At 38.6% G+C, this 26,223-nt stretch overlaps 1 protein-coding gene across 2 annotated transcripts in view; it reads right to left on the bottom strand.

Annotated features, from left to right (window-relative positions):
- Nucleotides 1–26,223, bottom strand: part of pcdh15b (protocadherin-related 15b) — a 1,734,278-nt gene that overhangs the window by 181,414 nt on the left and 1,526,641 nt on the right. For both annotated transcript variants that reach the window (XM_073027317.1, XM_073027316.1), the window contains exons 28-29: nucleotides 18,377–18,517; nucleotides 17,058–17,170 (exon numbers count right to left, since the gene is read on the bottom strand). In XM_073027317.1, the coding sequence (XP_072883418.1) occupies nucleotides 17,058–17,170; nucleotides 18,377–18,517 (254 nt within the window). The remainder of the gene's footprint in view (nucleotides 1–17,057; nucleotides 17,171–18,376; nucleotides 18,518–26,223) is intronic.

Raw genomic sequence — 26,223 nt, 5'->3', positions numbered from 1 at the left:
ATTTAATTAACAGCCCAAAGGCTCATGAACATTTATCTAACAGTGGTCATAATGGAATCAAATTCATGCCCAAATGTGCAAGGTGTAGAACAGGCACGAAGGTTCCAGAATCAGCTAAACAGACTTCAATATGATGAAACAGTGATTCCCCCAATGAACTGCATAAAACTGCTTATTGTGTAAACCAATAGTTGATGGTACTCAGAAAGAATTTAACATGACATAGAACTAGCTTATACCTCCTAAGAACCAGTAACTGAGCTGCTAAAAACAACAACAACTAAAGACCATTAGTTGGAAGAGCAGAATTAGGCCATTCGGCCCACTGAGTCTGCTCCACCATTCCATCCACAGCTTATTTATTACCCCTTTCAACTCTAGTCTCCTGACTTCTCCCCATAATCTTTGATGCCCTGGCTAATCAAGAACCTATCAACCTCTGTTTTAAATATATTCAACAACTTAGCTTCCACAGCTGTATGGCAATGAATTCGATAGATTCACCACCCTCTGGCTAAAGAAATTCATTACTATCTCTATTCTAAGTGAACATTCCTCTATTCTGAGGCTATGCTCTCTGCTCTTGGACTCTCCCAGTACAGGAAACATCCTCTCCACATCCACTCTATTTTGGCCTTTCAATATTCGACAGGCTTCAATAAGACTTCCCCCCTTATTCATCTAAGCTCCAGCGAGTACAGGCCCAGAGTCCTCATATGCTCCTTATATGTTAACCCTTACATTCCCAAAATCGTTCTCTTGAACTTGTTCTAAGCAGCATATCTTTTCTTCGATAAGAAGCCCAAAATTGTTGACAATACTCCTAGTGCATTTTGACCAATGCTTTATAAAACTTCAGCATTACATCCTTGCTCTTATATCTAGTCCTCTTGAAATGAATGCTGATATTGCCTTCTTTATCACAGACTTAATCTGCAAGTTAACCTTTTGGGATTCTTGCATGAGAACACCCAAGTCCCTTTATACCTCAGATTTTTGAAACGGTCTTCCCGTTTGGATAATGGTCTACACTTTATTCCTTCTAGAAGTGCATGACTATACATTTCCCTATTTGCCACTTCTTTGCCCATTTTTTGAATCTGTTTAATTCCTTCTACAGACTCCCTGGTCCCTCAACAGTACCTGCCCACCTAGCATTGTATCATCTGCAAACTTGGCCACAAAGCTTTCAATTCTGTCAGTTAAATCATTAACATATAATGTGAAAAGAAATGGTTCCAACATCAATTCATGCAGACATCCACCAGTAAACAGTTGCCAACCAGAAAAGGCACCCTTTTTAACCACACTTTGCCTCCTGCCAGCCAATCTTCTATCCATGCTAGTATTTTTCCTGTAGTACCATGGACTGTTGTTAAGCAGTCTCATGTGCGGCACCTTGTCAAAGGCCTTCTGAAAATCTAACACCAGCCATCTACTTTCCTCTGTCTATCCTGTCTGTTACTTCCTCGAAGAATTCCAACAGATTTGTCAGTAGAGAGAAGACAGAACAAAAAGTTCAGGAAAAGACCACCTTTACATACAGAACACAGATGTTGGGAAAGAGAATGAAAGACGAAAAAAGGAATATGGAGAACCTTGCAAAACAATCCAAAATCACATTTTCAACAATTACTTTGATCAGTGCTTGTAGTGAATGAAGATGATGACTTTCCGCTTTCATACTTTGGAAGCAGGAATGAGGAATCATTAATAGTGACATAAATAGAGAACATGAAAGAAGAAAATGATGCCACTGGCAATTCCCCTGGAATGGATGGTTTCCAACTCAGATTTTAAATTTAATATAGTATGAAGGTATTAACTATCAAAGTTGTTCTGATGTGGGAAATGTGGATTGAAAATCTCTACCCACTATTCTGCAATGTAAGAAAGGTGAGTGTGCGAAACCAATAGATTGGAAACTATTTAGCAAGACACCTCTTACTGGATAACACACACAAAATACTGCAGGAACTCAGCAGGCCAGGCAGCATCTATGGAAAAGAGTAAAGAGTTGACATTTCAGGCTGTGACCTTCATCAGGATCAGACGCTGCCTGGCCTGCTGAGTTCCTCCAGCGCTTTGTGTGTGTTGCTTTATATTTCCAGCATCTGCAGATTTTCTCGTGTTTGTGATCTCATGCTGGACAGTCACTTTGGGATTACTTTTTAAGGAGGAATGAAAATGTCAGAATTTTTCAGCTACTTACTGAGGCCAGCATGGATTTGTAAAGAGTTGGGCACTTTCAATGAATCTAAACAAACACTTTCCTATAAATACTGGCAAGAAAATGAATTTCAATATAGTATATGGTAACATATACATCCTTTGATAATAAATTTACTTAGTCCACTTTGACTTTTGACTTTGAATTTGAATTAAGTGAATTGGAAAAACAGTGGCAAATGGATTTCAATATTGTCTCATATGAAGTTCTGAAAGGAATAATATTACATTGTGAAAAGCTAGGCAAATAAATGTGTACTTAGTGAACTTTGTGAGAAAATGCACCGTGTGAACTTTGGGAGTGAATGTACAGTGAATGCTGGAACTGCATGGACAGGCAGTTAAAATAAACAAAAAGGCTAATAGAATGCTGACTTTACTAATTGAACATAATGGGTTAGAATTTTCCTTACAGCTATACAAAACCCAGATGAAAACAGAGCTGAACATCTCTGACCACCACTGTCGAGGAAGGATATATCTATTATCCTTGGAAGGAGTACAACACGCATTACACAGAATGGTTCTTGTATTCCAAGAGTTAAATTATCTGTACTGTTTACCTGTGCTGTGCACTATACACACTTTGAATTATATTTTATTAACTTATTCGTGGTAATATTTTGTTTTCTGTGCTGTGTGTTGTTTTGTGAGCGCACCGTGGTCTGGGGGAATGTTGTTTCGTTTGGTTGTATGTATGTATGTAGTCAGATGATAACAAATTTGAACTTGAACTTGATGGGCAGAGATGTAAAATTCAAGCATTTTATTTTGGTTTATTTTATTTGCACAGTTTGGTGCCTATTGCATGGCGCAAAATTGATTGTAAAATCTAGGAAATTTATGTGGTGCTTTGACCAAGGTTTTCCTTAAGATATTAAGTGAAATTCATAGGGGAAGTAATACAAATATCAAAGGACAACAAAATATAAAAAGATATAAAAAACCATGCAAACATGAACAACTTACATAGATTTGAGAAATATACAGATATAGGAAATCTACTCCTGGCTGGGGAGCCCACCTCCAGGAGTATAATCGCAAATAATCAGTTTTTCAGGAATAAAATTGGAAATGCTTCCTTGGACAAGTTGTGGTGAAAGTTTGGAATTAAAAGTTCAAAGTAATTTTGTTATCAAAGTGTGTGTGTGTGTGACCATATACAGCCCTGAGGTTCATTTTCTTGTGGGCGCACTCAATAAATCCATGATAAAATAATAACCGTAATAGAATCAATGTGTGTTCAACCAGTGTGCAGAAGACACCAAATTGTGCAAATATAAGAAGAAAGAAATAATAATTATAAATAAATAAGCAATAAATATAAAGAACATGAGATGCAGAGTCCTTCAAACTGAGTCCATAGGTAGTGGGAACATTTCAGTGATGGGGCAGGTGATGTTGAGTGAAGTTATCCCCTTTGGCTCAAGAGCCTGATGGTTGAGGGGCAGTAAATGTTCCTGAACTCAGTAGTGTGAGCCCTGAGACTCCTGTACATTCTTCTTGATGGCAACTGAAAGAAGAGAGCATGAGCTGGGTGGTGGGGGCCCATGATGATGGATGCTGCCTTCTTGCAACAATACTCTGTGTAGATGTGCTTAATGGTGGAGTGGGTTTTACCTGCAATGGATTGGGCCATATCCATCTTTTATATGATTTTCTGTTCAAGGGCATTGGTGTTTCCATACCAGGCTATGATGCAGCCAGTTAAAATACTCTCCACTACACATCTATAGAAGTTTGTTACAGATTTAGATGTCATGCTGAATCTTTGCAAACTTTTAAGGAAGTAAAGGAGCTATTGTGCTTTCTTTGTAATAGCACTCGTGCTGGGCCGAGGACAGGACCTCCAAGGTAATAACACCAAGGAGTTTAAAATTGCTGACCCTCTCCACCTTTGATTCTCCAATGAGGACTGGCTCTTGGACCTCTAGCCTTCTCCTGGTGAAGTCAGTAATCAGCTCCTTGGTCTTGCTGACATTCAGTAAGAGGTTGTTGTGGCATCATTCAGCCAGACTTTCAATTTCCCTCCTATCTGCTGATTCATCACCACCTTTGATTCTGCTTATGACAGTGGTATTGTAGCAAACTTGAATCTGGTATTGGAGCTGTGCTTAGCCACAAAGTCATAAGTGTGCAAAGTGAGTAGAACAGGAGGCTAATGGAGATTGTGAAGGTGATGTTGTTGCCAATCTGAACTGACTTAATTATTTCCCACAACTGACAAGTGATGCTGAGTTACTTGAGAATTATCAACCTGAGATTGCTAAAGTTTCTATTAGCCAAGACATAGGTTGTTAAATCACAGACTAGATTTGATCTCACTGAGTAACAAAACAAGGTCAAGAAGCTCAATAGACTCATCCTGTTTCTGTGCTCTGAGGTAGAGAATTAACCTTCTCCACATTTTGAAAGGCTTTTGAAGAGCTGAATTGGTAAGAATAACAGAGCAAGTTCCCTTTATAGTACACTTAGAATCAGTGAGTCATAGGAAACCACAGCAAAAAAAACCCAGGCCATTCAGCCCATCTAGTCCTTACTGTACCATTTAAACCAGTTAGTCCTATCAACCTGCACCCGGACCATAGCACTGTATATTAATCCCATCTGTGTGCCTATCCAAGCTTCTCTTAACAGCAAAATCAAAATTGCATCCTCTAGTTGAGATGTCAGTTCATTCCACACCCTGACCACCTTCTGAGTGAAGAAGATTCTCCTCATATTCCCCTTAAACATTTCACCTTTTACCCTTAACCCCTGACCTCTAATTGTAGTCTGACTCAGCCCTCAGTGGAAAATGACTGCATACATTTATCCAAATTATTATCATCATCATCATCATCGTCATCAGGTGCCATGCCCAGTTTGAGCTTCGACTGCCACGGCCCACACACTCCTGTTTCAGGTCAAGTGATCAATTCATTGGTATTCATTTCCAGTTCTCTGGCTGCTGTCTCCATCATCATTTGTTTTTGCCTTTCTTTTGCTTTCTTCCCTTCAATCTTTCCTATAATTACCATACATTCTAATTCCCCTTTCCTAATCACATGTCCAATGAAGTTACATTGCCTTTCCATGATTTCATACATAGTTTCTCTTTTTGTGCTTGCCCTGTTCATGACATCCTCGTTAGATATTCATTTCGTCCATGATATTCTTTGCATCCTCCTCAAAAACCACATCTTTGCTGCTTCAATTCATTTCCTCATGTTACTAGATAATGTTCAACATTCTGATCCATATAACATAACTGGATAAACGTAACATTTCAGTACTCTGAGACAGGTTGTCATGCCTAGTTTAGTGTTGGTCAGTATACTCGTCATTCTCGTAAAGATGTGTTTTGCCATCCCTGTTCTTCTTTTGATGTCGATGTCGCACCTGCCATCTGATGTCACCCAGCTTCCTAAGCAGCAAAAGTTCTGTACTTGTTTTATGTCTTCCCCGTTTATTCTCAGCCTGCAGATAGGATTTTCCTTCTTTTTGGATATCACCACACATTCTGTCTTTTTGCAATTGATAGATAGACCCATTTTTGCACTTCCTTCAACAACTACATCAATTACCGTAAATTCCGGACTATAAGCCGCTACTTTCCCCCCACGCTTTGAACACTGCGGCAACACTGCGGCCTATACTACGGTGCAGCTAATGCATGTATTTTTTCATGTCGCCAAAAACATTTTGCCTCGTAACAGTAGACCAATAAAATTGATGAGTAGTTCACAGAGGTCCAATGAAATTGTACGATAAATCAAGCGCACTTTCACAATTAAATTATTGTAAATCAGTCATTTGTACTCACCCTCATCAACATGGAAAACACTCGAAGAAAAGCATATGATGCAGCTTTTAAGTTAAAGTCGATCAATCTGGCGGTTGAAGAAGGAAATCGAGCTGCTGCACATAATCTTGGCATAAATGAATCGATGGTGAGAAGGTGGAGACGCCAGCGCGAAGAACTGAGTCAATGCAAAAAGACGACAAAAGCTTTCAGAGGTAATCATAGCAGATGGCCCGAACTTGAAAACTTTCTTGAAGACTGGGTTAACACACAGAGAGCAGGCGGCCGCGGTGTTTCCACCGTGCAGATCAGACTGAAGGCTAAAGCAATCGCCACCAAAATGAAAATCGAAGATTTTAGAGGTGGGCCATCGTGGTGTTTTAGATTTATGAGACGAAAAGGCCTGTCCGTCAGGGTACGCATGACTCTGTGTCAGCAGCTCCCTCCCGACCACGAGGAAAAACTTGCTAACTTCCGCACATTCACTCAAAGATAGCGGAGAATTCCATCGGGCCAGATGATATCATAAATATGGATGAAGTACCTTTGACGTTTGACCTGCCTCTCACTCAGACTGTTAATAAAAAAGGTGACTCATCCATCACACTGAAAACAAGTGGCCATGAGAGAACGCATTTTACTTGTGTTCTGAGCTGCACAGCATCCGGATTAAAGCTTCCACCGATGGTGATTTTTAAGCGGCTGACAATGTCAAAGGAAAAATTCCCAAAAGAAATCATGGTGAAAGTCAATAAGAAAGGTTGGATGATGGAGAGTCTAATGAAGGATTGGCTGAGAGAGTGCTACGCCAAGCGACCAGGGGGATTTTTTCACAGAAAAAAAGCATTGCTCGTTATGGACAGCATGAGGGCCCATATAACAGATTCAGTGAAAGCTGCCATCAAGAGTACAAACTCAATTCCAGCTGTGATTCCTGGGGGCACCACGAAGTATTTGCAGCCACTGGACATCAGTGTGAACCGGGCATTTAAAGTGGCGCTGCGCGTTGAGTGGGAGGCTTGGATGACGAGCGGCGAGAAATCCTTTACCAAAACAGGCCGCATGCGAAGAGCATCTTTAACTCAAGTCTGCTAGTGGATCCTAAATGCGTGGAGCTGTGTCACAACATCCACCATCACCAACGGGTTTCAAAAGGCTGGACTGCTGCGTGATGAAGAGGACCGCGTGCGCTCAAGTGAGAGCGACAACGAAGAGACTGAAGTGAGTGACGAGATCCTGAGGTTGTTCAATTCGGACACTGAAGAAGAGGACTTTGATGGTTTTAGTGCGCAGGAGGAAGATGAAGAAGGCGATCAATAACTTTTCCTTGGTAGGCTGCAGTACCAATAACTTGGTAGGCTGCAGTATATATTTTTTTTTACCAGTCGTTAGGAGATATTGGAATGTTGTTCGTGCACTGTTCAGTAAAAAAGTATACGCAATGTAATTTGTGTGTTACCGATACATATGTATATTTAAAAGTAGCTGTGTTACAGGCACTGTTTGAAAAAAAGAATTTGCAATATGTATTTGTTTATGTTACCATACGGATTTAATTAAAAGTTAAAAAATCCTCACGTGTAATATCTTTCTGTGTAAATATCTCACATTACAACGTGGGACACCTGCGGCTTAAAATCCGGTGCGGCCTGTACAAGTACAAAATTGATTTTCTTTCTAAAATTAGAGTGTGTGGCTTTTAATCAGGTGCGCTCTGTAGTCCGGAATTTACGGTAAGTTTTGTAGTTCTTCCTCCGTACTTGCAGTGAACAGTGTCATCCGCATATCTGAAATTATTGATGTTTTCACCGCCAACTTTGATTCCCGAGATATCTCTTAGTTTTTGTACAATTGTTTCACAGTACACATTAGACAAATTGGGAGAAAACACACCCTTGTCTAACGCCTCTCGATTTTCGTAAACTGACTCACTTCTCCCTCTATTCTTACAGCGGCAGTTTGCTCCCAGTACAGATTTCTGATTAGGCGGAGGTCTTTCGAATCTAGATCTAGAGTTTCCTGTAATATTTCAGATAACTTATTGTGCTTCACTTTACCAAATGCTTTTGTGTAATCGATAAAACAAACAAACAAATCTTTTTGCACTTGAATAGCTTGTTCTGATAGTATCCTTAACATCAATATCATGTTTCTTGTACCTTTGTCTTTCACAAAACCACATTGTTCTTTACCTATTTCGGTTTGTATCTTACTTTTAGGTCTTGTCATCAAAATTCTTATAAGTATCTTAGTGATATGACTCATTAAACTTATGGTCCTATGTAATTCACATTCTATTGCTCCAGGTTTCTTAGGAAGAGTGATAAATACTGATTTTTTCATCTCTTCTGGTATTATTCCAGTCTCATAAATGTCATTGATTAAATCAGTAAGTTTCTCAATCCCATAATCTTCAAGGGTGATAATTTGTTCTATTACTAATTCATTAGAACCTGCTGCCTTCCCTTTCTCATCTTATTTATTGCATTACGAACTTCAGATTTTAAAATACTTGGACTTCCAATGTTCTTAATTTCTGGTTTTTCGCCTCAATCGTCTTCAAACAATTCCTGAATATACTCAGTCCATCTGTTCATAATCTCATCTTTTTCCATGATAATAGTACCGTCCTTTGCTTTCAAACATCCACCTGAAGAACAGAGGAGCTTTTTACTAGTGATATTCTTGATTTGTTGATGTACCCTTTTTGGATCAGTAATACGGATTCTTTCTAGTTGTTCACATTCCTGGTTTAATCATTCTTTTTTGGCCTTTTGACATAAGCTTTTAATATTTTTATCTAAGAACTTATATTCCATAGGATATGCTTTCTTCAGTCTCCTTTCTTCCATTAGATTTTTGATTTCATCTGTCATCCATTTATTCTTTGTGCTTTTTTCTTTTTTAGGAATCACTTCGCTGATTCTACCAAGGCATCCTTCTCTAACTTCCGTTAATGTCCCTCCTCCCCTTCTTACCCCATCCCTGACATATCTAGTTGTTTGCCTGTTCTCCATCTCCCTCTGGTGCTTCCCCCCCCTCCCCCTTTCTTTCTCCTGAGGCCTCCCGTCCCATGATCCTTTCCCTTCTCCAGCTCGGTATCACCTTCACCAATCACCTTTCCAGCTCTTAGCTTCATCCCAACCCTCCGGTCTTCTATCATTTCGCATTTCTCCCTCCTCCCACTACTTCCAAATCTCTTACTATCTTTCCTTTTGGTTAGTCCTGACGAAGGGTCTCGGCCCAAAACATCGACAGTGCTTCTCCTCATAGATGCTGCCTGGCCTGCTGTGTTCCACCAGCATTTTGTGTGTGTTGTTGTTTGAATTTCCAGCATCTGCAGATTTCCTCGTGTTTGCTCTTCAGAGAGTTAAACTTCATTTCTACATGACTGCTATCATCTTCAACAGATTCTATTTCTAGACTTTGAAATCTATTCCTTACTTCAATTGTAAATTTTTGTCTTAAGTTGTCTTCTTTAATTAATTGTGAGTAGTCAAGGGATTGTTCAGGTTTTTGCTTCTTTAGTTTTTTCAGCTTTACTTTTACGTGACATATTACTTGGTTATGGTCACTATTACAGTCTGCGGCTGGATATGTTTTGCATTGAGTCACTGAGTTTCTAAATCTTTGGTTTATAGTAATAAAGTCAATTTGATTTCTGGTGCAATCACCTGGACTCTTCCAGGTCCACAAGTGTCTTGGATGGTTTTTAAAGCAGGTATTCATAATGACCTGATTATTCATTTTGCACCATTCTACCCATTCTCCTCTCTTTCATTGCTTTCCCTTAGTCTAAATTTTCCTTTGGTATTTCCATCAGCACCTTGTCCCACTTTAGCATTTAGATCTCCTATGACAATAACAATATTGGAATAATATTTTTTGGAATATGTCACCAATCTTACCATATCAGTCTGCAAAGACAATAGTTAAATACATTTCCTCGAGTTCATGGTGAGCAAACACTTGCACTTAAACAGGCAACTTGCACATTCTGTTCTCCCAGTGAGCTGAACACAAAGCCAATTTATCAGATGTTACATTGCAGTAATATGGTGGCAACATTTCTCTCTTCACAAGGCTGTGCTGGAAACACTCAGGAAATTAATTTACTTTATCGTCATTCAATATGTCCCTTATAACCATCTTTAAGAGAATTCAATACTGCAGGCAACTCTGAAGTGTTACAACCGTCATTATATGCAGTAAGAACCTGCAAATAGCAATGATATGATTTGTTAATCTCTTTTGATGATTTGCCAGGAAGAATATATGATGCAGAACCATGCTCTTTTATGAAATCGACTACTGCATCCCTTAACATCAACTTGAATTCTTGGAGAAAATAAGGGAAAAATCATCTGAGGAGTGCTATCTTCAATATGGTGCATCTCCCTCATCAGCATACAGGTGTGCCGGCCCTGATTACAAGCATCGCTCCTGGATAGTCTTGATCTTAATTCTTTCTGAAAGCTATTCAGAGGCTTCTTTTTCTCAACAAGTAATGAGTTAGGTATAATTTAAAATACATTCTTAAAAATTCAGAATCAGAATCAGATTTATTATCACTGACATGTTGTGAAATTTGTTGTATTACAGCAGCAGTACAGAGCAAGACAAAGATAACTATAAGTAATTACACAGTAGAGAAGAGGAATAACAAAGTAGTATTCGGAAATCTGATGGTAATGAGGAAAAAAGAAGTTCCTGAAAATTTTTCTGTGCGTCTTCAGGGTCTTATACCTTTTACCCAATGGTAGTATAGAGAAGAGGGCATATCCCCAATGCTCTCTTCTTAAGGCATCACCTCTAGAATATGTTCTCAAGGGTGGGGATGGTTGTGTCTATGACAGAGGTGGCTGAACCTGCAACTCTCTTCAGCCTTCTTTGACCTTTCAGATTGGAGTCTCCATATCAAATGATGAAACCAGCAGTCAGAATGCTCCAGTATACATCTTTAAAAATCTGCAAGCCAATAGTAACATACCAAATTGCTTTAAATTCCTAATGGAGTTACTGACAAGCCTTCTTCATTATACATCAATGTGTTGGACTCGAGGTAGATTCTCTGTGATGATGACACCCAGAGACTTGAAGCTGCTCACTCTTTTCACCAGTGACTTCTCATTGAGGACTAGTGTATATCCTCCCAACTTCTCCCTACTTAAGTCCACAATCAATTCCTTGGTCTTGCTGACGATGAGTGGGAGGTTGTTGTTGCAACACTACTGAACCAACTGATCATTCCTGTGTGCTTCCTTGTCACCATCTGAAATTCTGCCAATGACAATGGTGAATTTATAGGCAGTATTCAAGTTGTGCCTAGTTACATAGTCATGAGCGTAGAGAGAGTGGAACAGTGGGCTAAACACTCATCCTTGAGGTGTGCTGTGTTGATTATCAGTGAGATGTTATTTTTGATCCTCATTAACTATGGTTTCCTGATAAGTAAGTCAAGGATTAAGTTACAGGGACCTAGGTTTTGTAGCTTGTTGATTATATTAAGGCGATGATTGTTACACAAGCATGGTGGTGGACAAACTCAAGTGCAGAACACAGGTGTGGAGGCAGAGTCAGGAGGCATTCTTGACATAGCAAGCACAGAGTCAGTATCCAAGAGCAATGCTAGACTTAGAACTGGCAATCCTAAGAACAATAAAACAAGGTTACTCACACCAGAGTCAACCAACAAACTGGCAGCTCCTTGATATGGTCACAGGGTTTTTATACTGCATTTGCTGATGGAAGGCAGGTGGTTGTAGCTAGTGGAACCTGGGAATGATTGGAAACTAAACGAGGTGATTGAGGCCCAATTCCTGAGGAAAGTAGCCAGGTGGGCGATTGCTTAAAGGGACCATGACAGTGATGGTATTGAACATTGAGTTGTAATCAATAAACAGCAGCCTAACATATGATTTGCTGTTATCCAGATGCTCCAAAGCTGATTGGACAGGAGTGTGATTGTGTCTGTTGTAGACCTGTTGTAGCCATAAGCACATTGCAGCGGACTCAAGTCCTTGCTCAGGTAGGAGTTTCTAGCCATGACCAACCTCTCAAAGCACTTCATCATAGTAGACGTGAGTGCTGCTGGGCGCTAGTCATTGAGGCAGCTCTCCCTGCTCTTACTGGGCACCAACATGACTGCTGCTCTTTTGAACTTCCAATTACAGCAGTGAGAAGCTAGAGATGTCCTTGAACAGTCCAGCCAGAAGGTCAGCACAGAATTTCAATACCATGCAACCTACACTGTTGGGGCCTGACACCTTGAGAAGGTTTATCTTCTTGAAGGATGTTCTGACATCTGCCGCAGAGACAGAGATCACAGGGTCATCAGACGCCGTGGGGATTTGCAGAGGAGTAATAGAATTCTCCCATTCATAATGTGTATAAAGTATATAGTTCTAAACCACAGGAGATTTAAAAAATAATGATTTTGGCTATGCTTGACAAATTACATAAAGACAGGTTTTAGAAGTTTTGACTTTTAAAATTGCACTGAGATTCAATCCAATTAATATCATTCATTTATAGGCCACTGTTAATAGCATTAATATAGTCTCCATGTTTCACAGTGATGCAATTTATGGAGTTTTTGAGTTATTGTGAAAGCCTATTTTTAATTAACTCAATTTGCTCATGTAAATTAGGTTTAATTAGTACAATTAATATGCTATCCCTCTCAGCAAAATTATACATTCACTTTATTAACATAAAATTCATTGTTGAAATTAATAATGAAATGTAGTATTCCTACTAAATGCACTGTCACATATATCTTCTACTTTACATTACCTAATTTTGCTAGTGTAAAATAGAATACATATAATTGACAACAGGAATTTTAAAATAAGACATAGTTGTATTGGATCTTTCTAGGAATACAGTTCCATGAGTCACAAGCATCATTAATTTGGTCAATTTTGAAAACAGTTTTTGGGGAATGTCAGAAGCATTTTTGATCAGCTTCATAGAAGCCCATTAACTGCTCACCCAACACCTACACACACACACACACACACACACACTGCAACAAATGGCATGAAATAATAATGAGAGGAAGTCTGGCTGAGCTTGAGCAGGCCTTCTTCAGTTACTAAACAGAAAAGGTTATGTAAAACTAGGAACTTTGTTTTTTCTCATTTTTCTACAGTGTTGAGAGAAAGTTTGTGAATGCTTTAGAATTTTCTCTATTAGTGCATAAATGTGTGATCAGATCTTCATGTAAGCCCTAAAACTAGATAAAGGAAACCCAATCAAATAAATAACACAAAAAACATTATACTTGTTCATTTATTTATTGAGAAAAAATATCCAATATTACATGCATTTGTTGGAAAAAGTATGTGAATCTTTGCTTTCAGTAACTGGTGTGACCCCCTTGTACAGCAATAGTTTCAACCAAACATTTCCTGTAACTGTTGATCAGTCCTGCACATTGACTTGGAGGAATTTTAGGACATTCCTCCTTACAAAACTGCTTCAACTCTGGGATGTTGAGGGGCTTCCTTAGATGAACTGCTTGCTTCAGGTCCTTTCACAACATGTGACTTGGCCATTCCGGCGTTTTCAAAATTACATACTTTGGAGAGTGTTTCTGAAAAGCTCCGGTTTCGGGGGACAAAAAGCACCATTTTAGTGTGGATGGAGGGTAAAAACGAGAGAAAAAGATTCGGTTATGGATTTATCCAGTGTAGTGTGGACGTAGCCTGAATAAAAGTGAATCAATCAGGGGATAATTTAATGAAGAACATGATTTTCATGTATTAGCTTCAAGAACTAATATATAATAATCTTACACTATCATTTGTCTCCTCAGCACATCTTCCAGGTTTGAGGATAGATGTGTCATTATATAAATATCTTCAGAATCCACGCCAGCACTGTTCTGTGAGCAGTCCACAGAGATTCTTTTCGAAGACAGGATGGATAGTATCACTGTTATCAAATCCATTGAGTTTGAGAAATCCCAGGCTCACAGATTTATGTCCACTATTGGAACATTCCCATTCATGAAACAAATGTCTGGGAATTCATTATGGTAATTATTTAAACAAAATTTACAATTACAATATATCTTAAGATTGCTCAATAACTAAAACGTAAAGTTACAGTCAAACACGGCACAGAGATTAAGCACTGAAATCTGAGTGCCAATGCTGTGTAAGTCAATGTAACTATTAATAAAAAAAATTAAATGCACTCTATGAAATATACTTTACCTCAAGTACACCTTTTTGGAGCAAGTAATGAACACAAGAGTTTCTGTAGAAGCTGAAATCCAGAGCAACAGACACAAAATACTAGAGAAACTCAGCAGGCCCAGGAGCACCTATGGAAATAATAGACAGTCAATGTTTCGGGCTGAGACCCTTCATCAGAAATCCTGATGAAGGATCTCGGCTGAAATGTCAACTGTTTATTCATTTCCAGAGATGCTGCCTGACCTCCTGTGTTGCTCCAGTAATCTGTGTGTGTTTGTTTTTGGAGCAAGTTCCAGTTGGCTGCATGGTACAGAACATTCTCAAAGATACCCAATGATTCATTGCAATGTATGACCTTCGGCTTGGCCCTCCTACCTAAACATAATTAGCCATTTAAAGCTAGATTGAAATACTTGCTGGAAATTCATTCACACTTGCCTGATCTGGATAAAGATGGTTCTTTTGTGAAGATCTGAATACAGCGATTGAGGATTTCTTATAATAAAAGCAATAAAGCTTGTGATAGGACTCCCTGGATCCCATTATTTGTCCACAGTGTCATTCTAAACATCTGGCTAATGTATCAAGCACCACAGGTAATAATAGCCAAATGATGCAGCACTGTGCTACACAGGCTTTATTATCGCTTCCACGATCTATTCACTATCAGCGATGACCTTTCATTCACATTGAGGACATGGCAGAAGTACAAATTATCTTCCCTAAGGACTCATGTGAAAAGACACAATCAGTAACAGAAATCAGGAGAATGCCAAAAGATACTCGCTTTCCGAGATCCTGCTTTGTAGTTTTATAAACTCCATGCTTACCGAATATTACACCGCAAAACTAAAGTAACTGTAGGAGATTTTTTCCCTATGCCAATCACCAAACAACCACCTAGCATCGTGCTATCCTCTGGTCTACTAGAGCAATTTAACATACTCAGTATAGGTCAAAATCTATACATATTATTATAATAATGTAGATCATTGAAACTGACAAAGTCAAGCTAAACACTGAAGATATTCTATATTTGCTGTAATGCAAGACATATTGAAATCAATTGTTCATAGCATATGCACTTAGTAATACATGACAAATTAAATATCAGTCTGAGACAAAATAAAAAAAATAACATTTTGGGACTGCAGGCTTGTTCCTGAATTAATACAGCCAGCTCTTTATAAATAATTAGCAGGAGTTAGGAACAGAAACCCAAAATCACTGGTTAGCATCATATCTTTAGTGTTCATAGGAAGAAGAAAATGAGCCCCCCATATTATCCAGCGGTCCAGTGGGGGTTGCCATCAGCTTATATTATCTGTATTTTTCATCTTGGCAAATGTTTGACTTTGAGATGTCTGAAGCTGAAGACCAGCAAAATATCATATCTTCATCCATAATATAGACTAAAAAATTAAATACAAGAAGGCATTTAGACTAATTAATTGAATTCCTGTATCACTTATTTTATATAAATTTTCTGTTTTTTTAAAATTTATAATTTCTCTGGATTGGGTTTTTAGTCTTTCAGCTGTATAAATAATTTTATGATCTATTAAAATTGCTATTACTATTAGATGTAGAATGGATCTGGGAAATTTGATTTGGATTCAGAAGAAATAAATGGAAATTTTAACATGGTGAATACATGGGATTGGCTGCAGTCATGGACAGGGTTTAAATCATGCCTTGGGAACGTAGTCTCCAATCTACCTGCATCCACATTATACTGAGACAGGGCAGTGGGTGGGAGATAATTCACAGCAGAAAAAAAACACTGACATTTTAATTATGTTAATAAATCTGTAAATCTATTATCTTCCTTCACACCCTTGAAACCTGCCAGCTGAAGCAAGGGAAAGGCTGCTTCAAAGTTAAGGTATCGGCCTTAAATGCATTTACTCATGACTAGGAAATATAAGAGATTTTCTTTTGGCGCTCTGAAAATATTATTTGTCCCTTCTACATTTCATATAAAGAACACCTGTGGAATCGGATACTCCCCTCTGGGACTGGTTTCCAGATCGGTCTGTATTACACTCAATGCTATGGAATTTTAACCAATTCAATTTGATTGACAGGTTGTCACAGCGATCCACAAGACTGACCAAAAACAATTGTGGTCTGCCCTGAGAGACATGTTAATCTAGCCGAATGGATTAAAACTTCATAGCATACAGCTCAACACAGTCTTCTGGGAAATCCCAGCCAATGCTCACCTCTTGTCCTTTCATATAGCACATCTAGTATGTAACCAGTTTGCTAAAGTTAACAGTGAGTTTGTAGATTTCAGAAATGTGAGCCAGCATTGTGCCTGTTGCCATGAGATATCCATAGTTTGTAACTTGGGAGATGAGGATGGTTGGTTTGATTGGCAAACCTGGGTCAGAGATACACTGCAGACAATATACAGAGGAACACCAACAGAAGACAGGCAACTGGGCTGGAAAGGAGGCCTGGCTTGGCTAGAAGAAATGTGATCATCTCAAGTCTAGAACTGTTTAGAAGCAAAGGAAGAAAAGGCAGCTGCCATCAAATACTGCATTACTTTATTGATGACGAGGAAATATGAGAGATTTTCTTTTGGTGCTCTGAAAAATTATTGTCCCTTCTACATTTCATATAAAGGGCACCTGTGGAATCAGATTGTCCTTCAGAAGGATTTTGAAGTTAATTGAATCAACATTAGATTATGGGTCATGCTTGCTTCTCCTCTATAAAATCATGCATCATTATGAAAATGAAATGGCAACTAAAGAATATCCTTCTCAATGCTGTGACACATAAAAACCGGAACAATATCTCCCCCTTCCACCTGTATGTGTAAACAGTACCTGTAATCTTCTTGTGTAAAGCGTGGAATTACAGATGGTTGCAGTACAGTAACTTCGACTATGGTGGTATTAAATTTCATTGGTTCTCCATCATCATAAGCAATTACTGCCAGCTGAATGCGACAGAACAAGTAAACCATTTTAAATTATAATCACTTTATAAAATCAACAACGAATATCAAAAATAAACTACACTTGCTGGAAATAAAACCAGAAGAAGCTGGGAGCACTCAAAAAGTCAGGCAGCATTTGTGAAAGAGAAACAAAGTCAATGTTTCAGATCAAAGACCTTTTATCAGAAACACAGGAGTTTCTGCAGATGCTGGACATCCTGAGTACACACGCAAAATGCTGGAGGAACTCCAGAGAGTTGTGGATCTATGGAAAGCTCTGCCTCAGAAGGCAGTGGAGGCTAATTCTCTGGATGCTTTCAAGAAAGAGTTAGATAGAGTTCTTAAAGATAGCGGAGTCAAGGGATACGGGGAGAAAGCAGGAATGGGGTACTGATTGTGGATGATCAGCCATGATCACATTGAATGGCGGTGCTGGCTTGAAGGGCCAAATAGCCTACTCCTGCACCTATTGTCTATTGTCTAACTCAGCAGGTCACGCAGCATCTACAGAGAGGAATAAAGGATCAACATTTCAGAACTAGAAAGGAAGGGGGAAGAAGCCAAAATAGGAAGGTGGGAGGAGAGGAAGGAGTACAAGTGGGCAGGTGACTGGTGAAGCCAGGTGAGGGGGAAGATAGGGTGGGTGTGGTAGACACCTTTCTTCACAGGTGTTGGCTGATGCAGTGTTTTCAGCTTTTTCTGGTTTTACGTAATAAAAACAACAACCAGCTATAATATTAAAATTCAGTTGCCAAGAAAGTAAATTGTTTAATTGTTTAAATTGTTTAAAATTAAACTGTTTAAAATTAAATTAAAATAGTTTAAAAGTAAATTGTAAACTGTTTCTATCAGCTGCATGCAATCACGAATGATGCTTCCCTCAGAGTGAATTATGTTAACAACTGTTTCCAGGTCATTTTGCTTAATTCCTGAAATTCATCCAGGCACTTCACTATGTGCACCACATTTCGGCAGTGGCATGCTGGTTACCCCATGATGCATTGCGCCTTTTGGAGTACCGCTAAAAAAACATTATTTTGGGAAGAAGCATCAATTGGCTTTGCATGTTGCCTGTTAGGTTCCAAATGAAGTTTGTAGAGTGAGTGTTGGGGACATGATCAGAACAGTCTTTAACGTCCACTGCCACTCTCACCAGCACGTATTTTAGCCTGCAGTAAAATTTCAAGGCAAAATTGTATATGTTACCTTGAAAACTGTATTAGGTTCCTCATTGAGATTTACTCGAGTAAGCACCCGCCCTGTGTCTTCCTCCACTTCAAATATGCTTGCACTGTATGGAAACTCGGTCAGATCCACCTTGTATCGGACACTGCTTGCTGGGCTCCCCTGTATAAAGGAGCAACATAGAAGGAAAAAGAATGTAAATCCAAATTTAGATATAAATACATACCTTCTTCATTTAATTTACAAACAGACACAAAACTAACAGGAAAAAAACAGACAAGATTAAACTTCCTTCTGATCTGCCTTTTATGTGGCATTTTAATGATCTTGCAGTGACTGGATATTTTACTTTCTATGCTGCCAAATAGTTGGTGAAGTTTGTGGGATGACCTCAGAGTATAGTAAGTTCTTCAAGTCTCCCTGGTTCCCAGTATTGAAAATATAAGTAATAATGTAAGACTTATCAAGCATCTACACAATATCAGTAACAAGTTATGTTGATAGCTTCTCTAAAATAATGACCATTATTTATCTAGCACAAATTGATTAGACTATGACCAACAAATAAAGAAAGAAATTTACACAAGGTAAAGTAAGCATTTGAGGTCTTTAGCTGAACCTAATCCTGATGTCGGTCAGTTTGGAAATTAGCAAAACACTATTACAAGTTATTTCATGTCCGTGACGGCATCTATTGCAATGACAAAATGCCAAAGCCCTAAAAGATTATTGTAAAGTACCTACTTTGATGACAAACTGGATATAAGATCAGTGGGACACAGACACAAAGCAAACATGTCCTGTTCAATTTAACGACTTGTCCCTGTTAGGTTGCAAAGCAAGATTTGCATTAACTTCTAGTAACTACTATAGGGCAAATGTGAAAGTACAACAGAGGTTTACAAGGAGGGTGCCACGGAAGAAGTTTAATCACGAGGAAAGATTGGATAGCCTTGGCTTCTTTGATACTGGGAAGGCTGAGGGGAGACTAAGTAAAATTTAAACACAACAGGGGACTAATCAGAGTTAATAGCAAGGAGATAGGTTAAAAACTCAGACATATAAATTTAAGTAGTTTGGACAATGAGATTTTCTTTACACCAATGAGTGGAATGGTTTTGATATAGAGTGCCTGAGGTTATGGTGAAGCCTAAAGCCATATCAGTTTTAAAATAAAAACAGAAACTGCTTGAAATACTCTTGACAAAGTATCTTAGATCTGAATCACTGATTCTGTTTCTCCCTCCACAGGTGCTCCCTGACCTGTTGAATGTTTCCAACATTTTCTGCTTTTATTTCAGTTTTCTTTTCAACAGCTGCAGTCTTTTTTAAAAGTACTAGGACAGATATTGTAACAGTGAATCTAAGAGCTGGCTTGAAAGTCATGAAAATAAGGAATGAGAAAGGCATGACCACGTTAATGGGGCTATAGACCACCTAGCAGTCCGTGTTATTTATAGGAACAATTTTGTTGCAAGAAACGTAAGTTTGTTATTGTAGGTGATTTTAATTTTCCACATATAGACTGGGTCCCACACTCTAAAAGGACAAGATGGGATAGAGTTTGTCAAATATGTTTAGGAAAGTTTCCTTCATCAGTACATAGAGAGTGTGTGACAGAGCAGGTGATAGATGTTTAGGTAGGGGAACTCTTTTCATCTGGTGATCAAAGTAAATATGGAAAAGAATAGGTCCAGTCTGCTGGTGGAAATTTTAAATACGAGTAAGGCCAATTTTGGTGATATCGGAAAGGATCTAGAAAGTGTGGATTTGGGTGGGTTGTTTTCTAGCAAAGGTATACTTGGTAAGTGGGAGGCCTTCAAAAGTGAAATTATGAGAGTACAAAGATTGTACGTGCCTGTCCAAATAAACAGTAAAGATAATAGGTTTAGAGAATCTCGGTTTTCAAGAGACATTGAGGCCCTGGTTAAGAAAAAGAAGGAGGTGCATAGGTGGTATAGGCAGGCAGAAACAAATGAGTTACTTATGGAGTATAAGAAATGCAAGTGCACACTTAAGAAATAAATCAGGAGGGCTTAAAGAAGGCACGACGTTGCCCTAGCAGACAAGGTGAATCCTAGGGGATTCTACAGATATGTTAAGAACAAAAGGATTGTAAGGTCCTCTGAAAGATTAGAATGGTAATCCATGCTTGGGGCCAAACTAGATGGGGTGAGACAATATTAAATGGATTTTTTGCAACTCCATATACTCAGGAGATGGACACAGAGTCTATAGAACTAAGGCAATTTAATGCAAACAAGTGTGAGGTATGGCACTTTAGTGTGGTATATCAACTGATCGGGTAAAACAGGTCTATAATTCATTGGAAGAGACGTCGCAGAGAGACAAAGCCATAAGACAGCTTTTGGTACATTGGCCCTCATAAATCAAAGTATTGTGAACAGGAGATCGTATGATACGTTGACGTTCTATAAGATGTTGGTGAGGTGTAATTTGGCATATTATGTGCAGTTTTGGTCACCTGCCGACAGGAAGGATGTCAAAAGGTTGAAAGAGTACAGAGAAAATCTACAAGGATGTTGCCGGGACTGGAGGACCTGTGTTACGAGGAAAGATTAAATAGGTTAGTACTTTATTCCTTAGAACATAGAAGACTGAGAGGAGATTCGATAGAGATATACAAAATTATGAGGGGTATAGATAGGGTAAATTCACGCAGGGATTTTCCACTGAGGTTCGGTGTGAATACAAGTGGAGGTCATCGATTAAGGGTGAAGGGTGAGGTCATGGGTTAAGGGGAACAGCAGGGAAAATTTCTTCAGTTAGAGGGCGTGAAAGTGTGGAATGAGCTGTCAGCACAGTGGTGCAGGTGAGCTCGATTTCAATGCTTAAGCAAAGTTTGGATAGGTACATGGATGGCAGGGGTGTGTAGAGCTATGGTCCGGGTGCAAGTTGATGGGACGAGGCAGTTTAAATGGTTTGGCATGGACTAGATGGGCCAAAGAGCCTTTTTCACTGCTGTACTTCTGTATGAATTTATGACTCTAAATGCACATCAACATGAACTAACTTAATAGGAACAGCTCTCATAGACTGAATGGACTATTCCTGTTCCAAGTGTTTCTATGTTCTTTTTTATAAGTATGCTTATAACGTTCAGATAAAAATAATTGATTATGCTAAATTTCAACACAGAAAATTAGGGGGAAAACAAGTCTACCAGAGGGACTGCAGTGCATATTATAAATAATTCAGATTCAAATTCACATTTCTTTACCATATGTACATTGAAACATACAGTGAAATGCGTCATTTGTGTTATCAACCAACATGTCCAAGGATATGCTGGCAGGCAGCCTGCAAGTGTCGCCACAAATTCTGGCATCAACATAGCATTGTCTACAATGCTCGGCAAACAACACAGAACACTATACAACAAAACACAATAAACATTTAATCAACAACAGCAAAACAAGCCCTGTTCTTCCTTCTGCCCACCTATATGTGCACACACACACTTCTCCAACCCCAGGACTCCAGCCATCAGTGGACTTGGACTCGCAGATGTAGTCCAGGTGCAGAGTGATGGGCTTAGGCAGATTAGCTGTTCAGCATGGACTAGATGGCTGAAGGGCCTTTTTCTGTGCTGTATTTCTTGATGACTCGAATGTAAGGATCTTACACCACTGCAGCTATTGCATTACTCAATTTTGCACAGTTTAATTAAAGATAATCTGACAGTTACAACAGAGCAGTTTCCTGGAGAATGTAAAGAAGTGATGACAATGCTGCACAATTCTAAAGGGGATAAAAATTTAGAGTGAAATGCAGGTTTTAAAAAAGTTTAATTATATTTACCAGCACTGCTGTGGACAGCATGATTTAGATGAACTGAATGAGTCTTTAGGTTGTAAAATCTAATCAGTGAACTGGACTGTGAATGACAAATAGTTACAGCTGTTTCATCGCTGCTCTGAGGTTCTTAACCTTTTTTACGTCCTGCACCCCTTTGACAATCCCATGAAGCCTGTGGACCCCTTCTCGGAATAATGTATTTAATTATATAGAATTAAATGCATAGGATTACAAAATAAACCAATTATATTGAAATACAGTTAACAAAATAATAAAAAAATGAATTTGTGATATAGTAAAATATGCACATTAGATAAAGAGTATACATTTGAAGTATAGACAAGATAAAATTTTATTTTATTTTTAAGACATATCAGTGTGAAAGCTGTTGTTGCTTAGCTTGATTAAGAATATCATCAACTACTATAATTTCGAAGTAGTGATGAGCGTGACATAAATGATATTTTGAGATTTTTTTTACAACTACAACGTGATATGAAAATATCTGTGATTTCTATTGGTGACAAAGTCATAGTTACTGCTAATGCTACTGTAGTTTATTGCCTATATTCATAATTGAAGGAAATGCTAAATTTCAGTTGGAGGTTAGTGAGAATGAAGATGTAAATTCTGACCCACCCAAGATCATGGGCCCACTGGAATTGGGGGTACATGGACCCCAGTTTAAAAACTCCTGCTCTAGACTGTCTTATATCTACTCCACTGTAGAAGAAACATTTTTATTCATAAGTCTCTGTTCATCCATTCCGATTCTGTTGATTGGTGTTATGTTTTGAAACTCCAGAACATAAAACATAAAGCTAATTAAAAGAAAACACGGAGCCCTGAAAGCATATCTTAGTTTCATTTTTACTTTCAGCAAGGTACACACTTATGACATGGTAGCGTAATGATGTAAGCCACTCACATACTTTTACATTTTACCCGTGATGAATTATGTAAACAAAGCAAGCTTAATCAAACAATATTTTTACAATATTATTCACATAATAATGAAATATTAAATATACAACACTCCTCCCTGCTTAGCTATAAACTCCAACTCAATACAAAGTGCATTTCTATATCCATAGACACAGAAAACCTTGGTAACATTCTCCGGGCACATCCACAGCATAGTAAATCTTAAATTTTCCAGAGTGCAGGTGCAGATGCTACTCCAAAAATAAGCCTAATATAGCGATAAAGCCCTTTGTGAGTGTTTATGGTGAGAAACATTTAGGACTCTTCATCCATCTCCATCTGTAGGTAGGCCTCAGCTTAGTCCACTTCGCTGAAGTGATTCCCTCTAGAAAGGTCTGCAAAGATATCCTCTATCCTGGGCAGTTCGAATTGATCTACTTTCAATAATGGGTTGATGGTGACCTTAAAACCACCAGAGATCCTGACAGACCTATTCTTCTTGGCTACTGGGACCACGGGTGTTGCCCATGGGCTCCACTCAATGTTGAAAAGAATTCCTTCAGCCTCCATGCAATTTAGCTCACTGGTTACTTTATCACAGATGGTATAAGGAACCGGGTGGGCTCTGCAAAACTACGGTGTGGCATCTTCATTTACCACTATTTTACTCTTGACGTGTTTGAGTTTTCCAGTGTCACCCCTGAACACTGCTGTGGCATCATCCGTACCTTTCTTAATTCACTTTCCGTTGACTCTGTTGCAGGGGACGTGGCATGCAAATGGTGGATGGATCTCCAATCAAGTTGTACTTGTCTCAACCAGTCTCGTCGCCACATGTTAACCCATTTTTACCACATACAAGCCCAATATGGCTTGATTGTTGTTGAATTTCACTGTTACGAATGTCATTCCCACAGGAATTATCTTTTCTCCAGTTTAAGTTCTCAGCTGGATATCACCTGATTTCAATTCAATATCCTAGAAACGCCATTCAAACTCAATTTGTGGAATGACTGAAACAGCTTAGCCAATGTCCAATTCCATTTCAATTAATTTGCTGCTTACTTCTGGTGTAAACCATTTTTTGTTTGTCTATTGTTAGCTTTCATATTATAAATCTCAAGGCTCCTGTGTCACTCTCATCATTATCAGATTTTGCCTTTAAGTCTGCTTCAGTCTGGTTTATGTGAACCCCGGCCACAACGGTAACCCATTAGTTCAGCCAGGTCAGTTTCTGTTTAGATGTTGTAATTTTGTTCACGCTCACTTTCATTGCTGATTGCAACTCAATTGTGTCCCTGTCTGCTGCTTCCATTGATACAGTGATTTCAACTGCTCCTTAAATGTGAGTTGTGTTTCAGTTAGAATCTGTTTTTGAATGCTTTCTTGTAAGATTCCACAAACTAAATGATCTTTCAGTGCATCATTAAGCCCATAACTGAAATGACAATGCTCAGACATTTTCAATGCTGAAATGGACTCCCCACCCTTTTGATTCTGCTTATGAAAACTAAAGCGTTCTGCAATCAACAATGGCTTTGGTTCTAAATGTTGCTGCATTACTTTCACAATATTGACTGGTTTGGTTAGAGCAGTTAAATTTCTAAGAAAACTATGTTTTTCCACCCAATGCAATCAGCAAAACCGGCACTTCCTTTTCTTGGCTATTTCACTTGTTTAAAAATATTGCTCAATTCACTCAGTATATCCAATTGTCTTTTGTGTAATCGAGTATGTCTACCTTTCCAATGTAGCCAGCCATTTCTTCCTTTTGTTTTTATTTATGATTATTATCACCCAGTACTCGCTGTTCATGAACCTATTCTACCTTTTTTTAAACTCAACAGTCTTTCTTTTCCCTTTCAAAGAAACAAATGTTTCACTACTGTTTTTAAAACTCAAACATCTTGCTATGCTTTCTATTAACTTTAAAGTCACGCTACACATTTTTAAAACTTGAAAGCCTCACTGTACTTCAACAAATAGGTAGCCATCTTGGGTTTGTCTTAAAACCTACTCATCACCACTGTAACTCCAAAACATCAAACTAATTGAAGAAAAACATGGAGCCAGGAATGCATGTCTTAGTTTCATTTTTAACGAGGCATGCTCTTTTATGACATGGTGGTGTTATGATGTATCCCATTCACGTACTTTACAAGTTCAAAGTAAATTTATTATCAAAGTACATACATATATGTCACCAGAGACAACCCTGAGATTCATTTTCTTGCAGGTATACTGAATAAATCCAATAATTATATGAGAATCAATGAAAGACCACCCCAGCAGGATGGACAAGACAACAAATTATGCAAATATAAAAATAAATAAATAATAATAACAATAATAAAATAAGCAATAAATATTGAGAACATGGATAAAGAGTCTTTGAAAGTGAGACCATGAGTTGTGGGAACATTTCACTGATGGGGCCAGTGATGTTGAGTGAAGTAATCCTCTTTGGTTCAAGAGCCTGATGTTTGAGGGGTAATAACTGTTCTTGAACCTGGTGGTCAGGAGTCCTGAGGCTCCTACACCTCTTTCCTGATGGCAGCAGCAAGAAGTGAGCATGATCTGAGTGGTGGGGGTGCCTGATGATAGATGCTGCTTTCCTGTGACAATGCTACTCAATGGTGAGGAGGGGTTTTCCTGTAAGGGACTGCGTCATATCCACTGCACCATATCCAATACTTTTTGTAGGATTTTCCATTCAAGGGCATTGGCGTTTCCATACCAGGCCATGATGCAGCCAGTCAATGTACGCTCCACCACACGTCTACAGAGGTTTGTCAAAGTTTTAGATGTCATCCCAATTCTTTGCAAAATCACTCGTAATGAATTATGCAAACAACAAAGAATGCTTAATCAAACAACATATTTATAATATTACTTACTCAAATATTACCGAAATATTAACTGCACAACAAATGGGATTCAGAATGGGTCTAACAACTCAAAACTGAATATCTATGAGGTGCCCAACATCAGCAGTATCAGGTTGGTACAACACCACGATCTATAACTTTCTGAGTGTCACTAAGCAGAGAAAGACATGTTGGAAATAGCACCAGATATCAACCTGGTGAAGCTTTAAAATACAGAATTACCTGCATGCTAGACAG

Source organism: Hemitrygon akajei, chromosome 23 (genome assembly GCF_048418815.1).
Source record: "Hemitrygon akajei chromosome 23, sHemAka1.3, whole genome shotgun sequence".
Classification (NCBI taxonomy): Eukaryota; Metazoa; Chordata; class Chondrichthyes; order Myliobatiformes; family Dasyatidae; genus Hemitrygon; species Hemitrygon akajei.
The sequence above is the reverse complement of the archived record's forward strand: the minus strand, read 5'-3'. Positions and strand labels throughout refer to the sequence as shown.